Source organism: Leucopleurus acutus, assembly GCF_964270905.1.
Source record: "Leucopleurus acutus genome assembly, chromosome: 3".
NCBI classification, from domain to species: domain Eukaryota; kingdom Metazoa; phylum Chordata; class Mammalia; order Artiodactyla; family Delphinidae; genus Leucopleurus; species Leucopleurus acutus.
Genome location: NC_139145.1, coordinates 29,878,086 through 29,890,683, shown reverse-complemented (window position 1 = coordinate 29,890,683; position 12,598 = coordinate 29,878,086). Strand labels below are relative to the sequence as shown.

General features: G+C 35.8%; 1 protein-coding gene across 3 annotated transcripts in view; it reads left to right on the top strand.

Moving 5' to 3' along the window:
* Positions 1-12,598, top strand: part of RANBP17 (RAN binding protein 17) — a 312,772-nt gene that overhangs the window by 221,028 nt on the left and 79,146 nt on the right. For all 3 annotated transcript variants that reach the window (XM_082836274.1, XM_082836273.1, XM_082836275.1), the window contains 2 exons: positions 6,853-6,916; positions 7,008-7,116. In XM_082836274.1, coding sequence (XP_082692400.1) covers positions 6,853-6,916; positions 7,008-7,116 — 173 coding nt within the window. The remainder of the gene's footprint in view (positions 1-6,852; positions 6,917-7,007; positions 7,117-12,598) is intronic.

Sequence of the window (12,598 nt, the reverse complement as noted above, 5' to 3'; positions counted from 1 at the left end):
AAGCAATACATTATTTCTGTGTTAAAAATAAGGTGACACTCTTCAGCAATAGAAACAGTTATGCAAGATAAAAATCATCACCTTTTGGCCTCTATAAATGGAAGTATGTTTATATAGTAATATTCAAAATATTTATATTTAAAATACTAGTAACAAATAAATGAAAAGCATGTTATCTTACTATAAAATTTTTAAATGTTCCTTATTACTTTTATAATGCATGTCTTCAAATACTTATTTTTTTGTTTTTTCTATTTTTATCTTCTTCAGAGTGAATCTTACTCATTCTTTATGGTCCTCACAGCCCTTCTCTGAACTTTGGTGGTCTTGTATCTGACTGGTTGTTTGGAAATTGAAATCACAAAAGATCCTCATTTTTAAGAAGCGCTAAAAAGCCTTGTGTTTACTTGCCTAAGGCAGAGTAACCTGGAATGGTAACCTGGCCCTGATGGTTACTGTCTCAAACCTCAGTGATAATCAGAATCACTGGAGTTCTTGTTAAGATACAAATTCCTGGACCCCACCCCCACCCCCAGAGTTTCTGTTTTAGGAGGGGTCAGACTGAGGCCTGAGAATTTGCATTTTCATCAACTCCAGGTGATGCTGGTGGCTCAAGGACCATACTTTGAGGACTTCTGCCTTAAGTTAATCAGAAAATAGAACTGAATGTCCTAAACAGAAAAGTCGGGTATTTCTCCTACAAGCTCTTCTCTAAGGGAATTTGTCTTCACTTGGAAAAGGCGGACTTGATGTTTTTAGAAATAGTCTAGTTTTCCAAAGAATAATGTGTGTGAGGAGGATACCATTATGTTAAGTCCTCAGATTTTAACTGGAAAGCCCTTGTTGCATTCACCCCAAGGTTTCTGTTGGTAAATTTGAAGCTTTCTAAACTGGTAAAATTATTGTAATTTTAAAATCTAGTGGCCTTTTTGAGAGAAAGTTTGTTTTCCCGACAGATTCATTACATGTGGCATATATGATACACTTAGCAAGCATATCTAGTAACTTTTTAATGTACTTTTTAAATTTCCAAGACTAAATTTCAAGAATTCCAGATTCTAAATAGCTTTCTCTAACAGGCACAGAGTTGAAATGACTCTGTCCTGGGGCAGCCCTCCACAGTTAGGTTTAATACCTGGGGATCTTTTTCCTGCTTTGAAATGATTTCCAGTCATAAATTCTAGTTTCTATCTAATTGGGAAAGGAGTAAGATTGTTTAAGTGATTAGGACAAGGAAGCTGCCAGGAAAACTGGAGCAAGAATAAGGGTCATACAGAGCTATCAAATAAACTTACTTATTTTACATGCTGAGAAAGAGGGAGGGAAGTGTCACATTTCATCCAAAATTCTGTTTATTAATCATTATTTTAAATTTTTCTTCCTTTGAAAAATAATTGATCAATATTTCTACTGCAATTCATTGTTTACTAAAATTTATAGCATTTACATGTCTCTGGGTTTCAGATAGATAATAATGAGAAAGAAAATTTCATTTTCTGTTAGGCCCTCTGTTGGTAGCTGCCCTTATTACATCATCCTCAAAGGTTTGAGAAAACCCACAATATCTTTAGCTTTTAAAAAACAGACCGCATTAAAGGGTTCTACATAAATTCATGAATTTATCCAAACTCACTTTACCCTATTGATAATGTTAACTTAAACAATTCTTAGAATTAATAACTTCATCACGTTATTGCAAGACCACATACATAATTCATGGGTCCCAGTACGAAGTGAAAATGTGAGGTGCCTTGTTCATAAATGATTAAGAATTTCAAGTCCTCATCAGCAGAGCATTGAACCAAGCAGAGGCCTTTATAAGCAGAGGCCCCTGTGCAAGTGCATAGTCTGGACGCCCATGAAGCTGGCTCAGGTTATCTGTTAAAGAAAGAATTGCTTCCATTTGGCTTCAGACTAACTCTCTAAGACTGGGACTATCTCCCATAGTTCCTGTACACCAGGATTTGGTGAATCCTGAATGAGGTGGAGGGTCAGGAAAGACTAAAGGATGAAAGATGAAACAAGGGTCTAGAATGAAATAAGGGTGAAGGATGGAAGTAAAATTGGGTATGTCTGTTACAGGAAATATTTAGTAATAAACCGTAGTAATTCTGCTTTTGTGAAACAGTATTAAAATGTATTGCTTTATTTCAGCGAATATCACCATCTCCAGATGGTTTTCAGAATGTTAAATAAAACTAGTTTTAGCAACATCCCTCAGGCATACTTCTATTAACATTTCTCATCAAAAGAAATGTTGATTTATTTCTTTGTTTGCTGTCTCTACCATCTTTGGAAAAGTCATCTCGTAATTTATCTGCTCTATTTGTTTGTTTTTGTGCTGGCATCAAGGGTGAGAATCTGCTACTCCTCTTCTGTAGCCCACTTATGCAGGCCTTCTCTCAGTTCTTTATATATTCTTGCTTCACAGGATTACCTTCCTCGAGTATTGTTTTGATCTGATCATTTTTCTTCCCAAAAGCCCAGAGTCACTTCCACTTGCTTCTTGGGTCAAAGTAAAATTATCGATTTAAGCTTGAGTTCTTTAATGGTACTTGACTTATTGAGTTCCCATAACTAATTTCCTGATCTACCACTCAACCACAATTTGTACTTTATACTTGGGCCAAGGAAATTTATTTTTGCCTTCCCCTTGACACCCTTCATTATCTTTCACTGAATTACCACATGTGCTGTTCTCTTCATTTGATCCATTGTAACTCACTTAGGTCTCTTTTAATTTTCAGGTTTAGCTAAAAACTTGGTAGAGCCATCCTGAAGTAGTTATAATCCTTAGTCACTATGTTAACTGAAAGAACATGAATGAGTCATTTAATTTCTCTGAGACTCAGTTCCTTCATCTGTAGAAAGGGAATATTACCTATCTCGTAGGATTTTGTAAGAATTAGATAAGATAGTAAATACATAACAATATATCTATGTCATCTTACAATAATAAAGCACCTGGTTCTACTGATCCAGTCACATAGTAGGTGCTACTAAATAGTTCATTTTCGTTCCTTTTCTTTTTCTTAATGTTCTCGGACACCTAGTTCTTATCTATATTTCTGGTGATGAATATAATATAGCCTAGTATTGGCTAGTCCTTTCTCCTATTAAGTTGTAGATTATTAGGGATTAGGACTCTTGTTTCCTTTCTCTATAGTTTCAAAACTTCATCACATAGCAGGCCTTTTGAACATACTGTTACCCCTCCTACTGAGATACTAAACCTTAACTCTTAGTTCTTATAAGTAGTTATTAGTATCCCTTAAGATGTTTCATTTTGGTTATACCTGTTTGGATTTTTTTAGTCTGGTAGGGTTCATGAGCATAATTCTACTTTTGAAATAACTAAACTAATATTTCAGTAATTATACTATATACCTACAATATATTTATACTATATTACCTACAGTAATTTCCAACAGGTAATTTTCTTATCTGTGAACTTTCTTCTATCATCAGGATCTAATTTTATCTGTAATATTTGTAAATATGTATGGCTTTTACATAATTGCCTAGGTCAATACCATTATCCACCCTCTTGTGCTTAGTGAATATCATGCATCTAATATACTACTTCTTTGATTCTAAAACAAATTTTGTCACATTTTAACACTTCTGTAAATAAAATGTTTTATAGTTGTTGATACTTTAAAATACCTTTTCTTTCATGGTAGCTCATATAATAAGGATGTTTTTTTTATAATCAGTGGTGTTTTAGGATTGATGAAATATGGTGTTGCTCAGTAAAGACTTGATAGCATGAATTGAAGTCATACTTGGTGCTCCTGTGCCCCTTAGCTGCTGAAGTGTGTGGTACCTGTAACTTAAGAAACCAGGGCATTCTCAATTTGGTTATCCTTCTTTACAAAGGATGCAGATTTTCAAAATTTTGACCATCTCTAAGATACACCATTCTTTCAACTTTTTCTTGCCTTTCTCCATTTGTCATGCTAACTATCAGTAAGGCCATCTTCACCTTTGTCAGTGGTTTCATAACAACATGGTTATAGACAGAAATTTTATGAGCATTTTGTTTGTAAGTTAGTATCAGCCAGGTTATGGAGTTTGCTCAGTCCTGGGTGTGATGAAGGCTCACTAATGAGTTGATGCCTCCTAAAAGAACAGTTTCCCTGTCGCTTCTAGGACCTAGTTCCAGTTTCAGTTGTATCTCAAGAAGCTAGTGATCTCTGTAGAATCATTTGGCATCTTTAAAATTAAATGGATATGAGATAGCCTAGTGAAAAGAGCTTATACTTTCAAGTCACACAGACCTTTGAACTTTGGATTTGAATCTTGACTCTACCATTTATAAGTTCCATGTGAGACCTTTATTAAGTTCTCTAACTCTACTGGACTTCTACTACTGTTGTTACTGTTAACCACCATTACCACGTGTACTGTTATAAACTGTTGTCAACAGGCCTCTGAAATCTAACCTAGTACTGCCACACAACTAAAATGATGCAACTTACAAGAACCCTAGTCTCTTAGAGAAGAATGAAGATTATAATGATGATGTATCTATTTACCTTTTTAAAAAAAATTATAGATCCTCTTAAGGACCATAACTAGCTTTGAATTGAATTCCTGTAGGGGAATATAAATATTCAGATGAACACTCATTTTTTTCTTTATTGAAAAAGTTTAAAAATTCACTCTTAACCTTTTTTTTTTTTCTTTAGAAGGTAATTAAAAGGCCGTGAGGCTGGCCTTGGTACAAAGTGCACAGATGCAGTTCTGCAGAAAGTGTGTCTTTGGCATATGAGATTCTTCCTGTGAATGTTCTGTTTATTGCTACCATAAATATTCTGTTGTCAAAACATGACTTGCTGTTTATTAGCAGCACTGACAGGAAGATTCCTATTAATGGCAGCATTCTTATTACCCATAGACCCTGTCACTTTTAACTTCGCAATTGTAAGAGAATTGTATTTGGTAATTACTTAAGATATTTCTTAGCTTATTGATCCCCACCCCTGTTTAACCGAGTGAAGTTTGAGTGGCAATTCTTCTACTCAGTGATTTACACTGGAAAAAATCATCAAATCTGCATCTTTGTAAGCAGGGAAAGACTTGCTACCTATCAGCCCTGATCTTGTTTCAACCTTCCAGAAACACATAGTGCATCGAGCACCCGCTGAGAGCGATGTACTGAGGAAAATGCATACATGCGGCCACTGCCCTTAGAAAGTTTACAGTATAATATACAGATAAGCAAACTATACAGTTGCTTAATATGCAACTGGAATGGGTTGCCTTAGAGTCAGAGGGGCTTGAGTGTAAATCATCCTAATTGCCTGTCTTTTGGTAAGTTTTATTTCATTGTTTGAGTTTGTTTCCTCATTTGAAAAATAGAATCTATCTCATGGGATTGTGAGAATTAACCTTGCAAGTAGTAAGCATTCTGTAAAGGTTCATTCTCTGCTTCTTTGTATTTTCTCTCTGATTTACATTTAGCAAAGACATTTACATCATCTGATCCTTACAACAGCCCTCATAACCCGAGGTAGCTTGGGTATATCCTCATTTGTTGAAGAGGAAAACTAAGGCTAAGAGTCGCTGAGTATAGTACTCAGACTGTCATCCTGCTGATTGAATGGTGTAGTCAAGCTGAAAGCCCAGGTTTCCTAACTTTTGTTCCAGTGCATTTTCTACTCTTTTACACCCACACCTGAGTGCCTAAAATTTTAAATTAGGCTTATTAGCCCCACTGTACAGAGTTAATATACATCTGCATTTGGGAATGATGTGAAGGAAAAGAGCCAGTGTTTTCATTGGGACATAAATGGAACCATGTAAGATTATTACGGCTTGAAGAAAGGTGTGAGTAAGTATGTAGGGAATGCCCAAGAGGTGCCCTAGCTAGAGTAGGAGACACATGACTAGAAAACACTTAGGGTAAACCCTAAGTAAGAGGAGAGGGTGTCTGTGTCCTGAATAGATGTTCTTAGAACCCACTTCAGCCCTTCTTTGATGATGGCATTAAACAGAAATTATTTAGGCTTTGTGATCATGTTTGTGACTTTTCAACTCTATTCTCATTCTGAGTTGAACTGTTCAGGTGATAATGTGGTACAGTAGAAAGAACACAGCCTTTGTAATCAAACCTCAGGTCAAATGTCAGCACTCTCAGTCCACAGATGTATAATCTTGGGCAAGTAACTTAATTTCTCTGAGCTTCTGTTTTCTTATCCACAGATTAGACATAATAAGTAATATTTAACAATGTAATTATGAAGATTTGGTGGGTTAACAAATATAAAATGCCTTACACCTAGTAGGCACTTGAGAAATATTAGGTCCTTTAAACCTGGCCTTCAATACTTGAGGACATACAATCTGCTACATCCTCCTAATTGTATTCTGATTTTCTTCATCTAAAGCAGAACTTCCTTAGATTTCTACTAACTGAGCTCATGTTTCTTAGAATTGAATAATTTTCTCTTTCTTGATAGCCTATTATGGGTCTTTCATAATTATTTTTTACGAAATAATATTAAGTGAAAAGAAGTTCCATGTTACACCCAAAATGTAAAAAGGATCAGTTTTAATTTTCCACTCTCAAGGCTTTAATAGTAAAAAACTTTCTGTCTTAATTATAAAAGTCATTCTCCCTTTCCATAACTAGAAAATGTGTAAGATAGGAAAAGTAATTGCACTGGTTAATAATGGATTATCATTCTTAACAGAATGGAAGGCATTTCTATAGGAATAATACTCTTTAGAAAAAATATTTATTCTTCATAAATAGAAACTGATGCCATTATAGTTCAGTGTTATTTTGTGATCTATTACTTATTGATAAGACAATTGTATTTCCCCAGATTCCTTAACTTCTATTACCTATATCCTTTTAAAAAAACTTGTGAAGATAGATGCCGTGAAATTCATGTTAAAAAATCACACGGTGAGTCTTATTTCCTTTAATTAATGACTAGAGTTTTCCGGGTAGTTTAGGTAAAGCTTAGTAACTTTGGATGCTCTCTTGCTTTCATCAGAGTGAACACTTCCCCTTTCTTGGCATCAGTGACAGTTACAGTCTCAGTGACTTCAGGTGCCGAACAACCTTCTACACAGCCCTCACTCGTCTTCTGATGGTAGATCTAGGTAAGGTTAAGAATTTAAGCTTAATTAATAAGGGGTCAACAGTATACTTGTGTGAATAAAGAAGTGTCGTATTTGTGAGTACCACATTTAACTTATTGGAATTTGCCATCTTTGACAGTTTTCTACAACTTTCCAAGATTTGAGCATTCACTTGTTAGCATCAGAGCCAAAAGGCAAATTTTTGTATATAAGGTGGTATTTTTCACTTCAAATAGTACTTGTATTAACTCTTTACTTCAAAACTGATTTTCTGGGTATCCTTTGATCCATTAATTTTACTGCTACAAAATCAAAGAATAATCGTAAATACAGAAAACCTTTATAAACAAGGATTTTCTTTGTAATGGCATTTAATCTAGAAAAAAAATGGCAATGATGTAAATGTCTAACAACAGGGAATTATAAAATTATGGCATATCTACTTACTTGATGGAATAGTCTGTAGTCATTAAAAATTATGGCTTGAAGACAAAGTAATACATGAAGTTTTATGATATAATATTAAGCAAAAACGTAAGGTATTGAACTGTGCAAATGATTATGAGCATGCCCATTGGGAGGGAAAAAACAGTGCGTCAAAAAAAAAGCTTAAATGAAATTCTTCAAAAATGTTAAATGTTGTCTTTGAGTAGTGCACTATAGGTGACTTTTCCTCATTTCTGGTTATTTGAAATTTTCCTTACTGTATTACTTTTCTAATGGGAAAAATTAACTTGTTTTTGTTTCATTGAAAAGCTGAAGTTAGCCAGAAGTGTCCACAGGTAGATAGCGAGCTACCTTAAGACGGACACTTAGGCCTGTCTGTGTTGAGCACGTTATTCTGAATTCCCATTTTCCCCCATGTTTGGATACTGCAGGTTAAATTAGTCGATTTATAGACATATGAGAGAATTCAATGACGATATGATATCATCCTTAGAAAATGTAAGACTGATGATACTTTTTCTTCCTTTCTCTTGCAATGTATTAACTGATCTATCAACTTAAACATGAATTTTTTTTAAACATGATCATACATAAGGAAAAGGGATAAATAATTTCATTTTGTATGTAAAAGGCATTGACCCTTGTAATGGAAAGGTGACTAAACCCTTCTCTGCTCCATATGTATGTTATTTTCATGCATTTCAACAGAATAAATTACCAGAAAGACAAACAGCCAAAAGTTGTGAAAAATACAACAAGAATGACTAAGGAGCTTAGTGGGATTGATTTCTAAAGAAAGATTAAAAGAACCATGTATGTAAAACTTGGCCAAGTGACAAGTAGGGCTTGAGGCAAAGAAAACTGTCTATAAATATTTGAAGAGTGTAAACCAGGCATGCAAAACCCAATCATCTGCTACCTTAGGCAAATGGAGGATCTGAGTGACAGCTTTGCATGCTGCACACTGGCCTGTATTACCTCTCAGCTGCTGCCTTGGAGAGCAGAAGAGCAGCCCAGACTCTTTGTCATCGTCCTCCATAATCATTTAGAGAGCACCCTGTGCTGAGGTCTGAGGGCAAGACAAAGACCAGTCAGGCATACTGGCCCCTGCCCTCAAGGAGCTAGCCTTCTTGCTTTCCCTGTTGTCCAAGCATTGAAGGAGATAGTGACACCCTTGTCTAGACTTAATTTGTTTCCTAAGCCTTAAAAATGCTCTTTTAATGACCTGTCAAACAGAGTGAAAGAAGCAGGGAGACCAAAGTTAAACAGAACTAGCTAAAGGAAATTTCCTAGAAGGAGGTTCATGTCACGCACATCTTCAGGACCTGGAAATGGAATGAGTCAAGATCCTTTTTTGTACGGCCGTTATGGACAAAAGAACCCCTCATAAATCTGTGGTAGCTTAAACAACAGGATAGCACTGTCAGTACTCACAGCACTACTGCACTTATCTTTGCATTGATAATTGATAGTCATGATGATGCCCAGAAAGACCCTGCATTGCACGCTGCCTTTTTGAAGACTACATTTATTTAGTATTGCTTGATGCAAACTGTGAGGTATGAGAAACTGAAGTAAAAATATATAATTGAATAATAGGGTCGTCTTAGGTTTCACACGATTTGATTCCTTTGAAATATTTAACCCAAGGACATATAAAGTATAAATTGAAATTTTTTGGTTCAGAGGGTTTTTTTAAGGTAAACGTCTGTTACACTGAAAGCAGTTTTTAGATACCTTGGGAAAAAGGAAAGACAGGCTGTGTGGGAGTACCTGGTACATGGTAGATGCTCAATGTAATAAATCGAATCTGGGAATAGATAAAATGAAAAACAATAGCAGCTACACTCATGGAACTTGTACATAGTTTGAAAAGAAACTTTTTTATTTATTAGTGTTTTTCACTTTTAAAAATAATTAAACGTGTATGACAAGCATCAAGTGATGATTTGTGGTATATCTTATCAGAGAGCTTCCTTCCCCTGTTACAAACCAGAGTTGCTCTTCTTCCCAAAATATGTTGAGCTCCTTTAGGGTATAGACTTTGCCTTCTTCATATTTTCTAGTACCAATCTCAGTATCTCTACATTGTACGTGCTCAGTTAGTATTTGGCGAATGAATGACACACAAGTATACTGTAACCAGAATGCCATAATCATGGCTCCTGAAATCAGCTCAGCCTGCTGTGTTGTCTCTGGGAGTAGTTTGATCATTGGGCTCTCCAAGACAAAACAAACCCAGTGGCTGATTACTTTCGCAAGTGATCAGCTACACTTGGACACTCTTGTGCTCGATTAGTCACTTGTTGCTCTCTGTTCAAGTTATTACTTTACAGACAATCATTTGTTGAGTGCTGCTGAACACAGTTTTATTATTTGAAGCCTTGTCTCACAAACTAGATTGACTGGATGTTGCTGTCAGAATTCCTATATAGATGGCTCTGTACTTTTCTATTGGGTGTTCACTGTCATGGAAACAAGGAAAGAAGAGGTAGTGATGTTGTCAAAAGAAGCACAGATCCATGTATTAAGTGAGAGAAATACTAGATCATGAGAATTCTTCTCAAATTAAACCGAAAAATTTGAAGAGGAACTTTTTATATCAGTGATTTTTTTGGGGGGGTAAGAATCACATAGAAAAAACGCCTAACCAACCTGCTTGCAAAGCATTGGATGTGATTCTTAGATTGAAATATAAAGCATATTCTAATTGAATCCTACAAAAGAAATTGAATATGCTTTGTGTATAAGCCCTGCACATTGGAGTGATTAAAAAAGGTAAAGAAATTGGGTGTCACATTAATTGATATTTACTTTGAAATGCATTTTGGTTTCTATTCAATAATTTGTACTTTGTATGAATTTAATTAGGGGCTATGTGCCCCAGGTTGTATTTCAGATTAAAATTGGGGGGGGAGGGTGTTGACAATAAACAGTTGTACCACTTTATCAAATTGCTCCTTGGCTAAACTAGACGAAATGTTCACTTGTATAAAGAACAGAATTGAAAGCATTTCATCGTCAGAATGATGATGTTTCATGTTGGCCACGTATTTTAAGAAATTATAAAAATTAATGCAGGGCTTCCCTGGTGGCGCAGTGGTTAAGAATCCGCCTGCCAATGCAGGGGACACGGGTTCGAGCCCTGGTCCGGTAAGATCCCACATGCCGCGGAGCAGCTAAGGCCGTGCGCGACAACTACTGAGCCTGCGCTGTGGAGCCCGCGAGCCACAACTACTGAAGCCCACGTGCCTAGAGCCCATGCTCTGCAGCAAGAGAAGCCACCGCAATGAGAAGCCCGCTCACCGCAACTAGAGAAGAGCCTGCACGCAGAAACAAAGACCCAACGCAGCCAAAAATAAAAATAAATAAATAAATTTTTTAAAAAAGAGAGAGAGTGAAAGAAAAAAAATTAATGCAAAAAACTCCCTTCATGAGATAGCATACGTACAGGAGAAAATAGTAACTGACCAAGAATCACTTAAAGTTCCCAAGGTTATTTTTAAGTTAACTTTGTCAATCTAATAAACTAAAGGAAAGATAATATTACCCAAGTCAGTAAATGGCGAACCTCCAGGGAGCTGTTCAGTGTAAAATACTTGAATAAATAAAAACTTTCTATTTTGTTTAATTTGAATGGAGGTGAATTCAGTTGACAAATATTGCAGAGGGGAAGTGTGGGAAAGAGATACAACAAAGGATTTTGTTTTGTAGAGAACTAAATATTGTTAGTTGCAAATTAAGTTTTTACCAACCACAGATTTAGAATTGCTCGGTGTCATAGTTTATTTTCCTTGGACATTTTATGATTGCACCTTATCTTGAACTACTCAGATGAGAAGCATGTTGATGGGATCTGAGTAGTACCTTCCTCAGATATTCAAACTCTAACAAGCAGTCATACTTTTAATGATCATGGGGATACTAATATTAAAATGGTGTTTATAGACATTAAGAGAGAGTTCTCTCTTTAGGGATGAAGGTAGCATAGTATCCATCTACCTTTGTGGCTTATAATTGGTAATTGGCACCTGAAGATATCTAGCTTAAATTTGAAAAATTTTAAATAGCAAGTAAATGACTTGAATAAAAAGGGAAGAGTATTCTAGAAATAGCTACTAAAGATAGAAGTAAAAATGCACTGAGGAAAGAAACTTTTCCTTTTCTTTATTAATAATAACGTTTGTTTACAAAGTTATAGTTTGCAGACCACTTTGACATACATTTTCCTATTTGATCTTCAGGACAGCCCACATGAAATAGGTATTATTGCATTGTCTGTCTGTTAGAAAAGTGAGGTACAGAGAGATTAAATGACTTGCCGAAGGTCAGTCATATAACTTGTAGCCCTCTGACCACATATTCTCATTCACTTTTGCTAAACTGTTACTTTGCTTTTCACATTCTCAGTCAATTAGGCAGTGTAACTTTTTCTTCTTCATTTTTATTTGAACTATTTGGACTGAATGATTGAGGTTCGGGGGCAGTGAGAAGAAGGGAGAAGGGATTACTTTCCAAACTTCTATCAAACAGATAAGATTCATGTTTATTATTTGTATATTACATTTCTGTGGTCAGTGAAAGTCAAATATAGTTTTTGAAATTTGTTCTTATGTCTAATAATTGGCTAAAGCATATTTCTTCTCATGGAAAAAATAACACAGAGGTAGATATCCCAGGAGGATTTAGAAAGTGAGAAGCTTGCTCAGAAATAGCTGATGTTCTGATAAATAGGAAGAATACATCAATGTATCATCACCTGTGTCCATGACTTGGCACAGACTATCTGGAAAATAGACATTTGGTGGGAGGAGGGGAAGTGGGCAATAGGGGTTAAAAAGCAGCTGGAAATACTTAGAATCTATAATGAGATAATTAAGACTAATTAGCTGGCCCTGTAGGCAGAAAGCAGCCCATTAAGTCCAGATCCAGTGTTAATAACTCACCTGGTTTTGAGGGTAGAGAGTCCAGAGCACCCCCAGGAATGAGATGCTTCAGGGATGAAACTTTGAGGATAGGTTTGCTAGAAAAGGAGTGAGTAGTCTGCAGTAGGCAG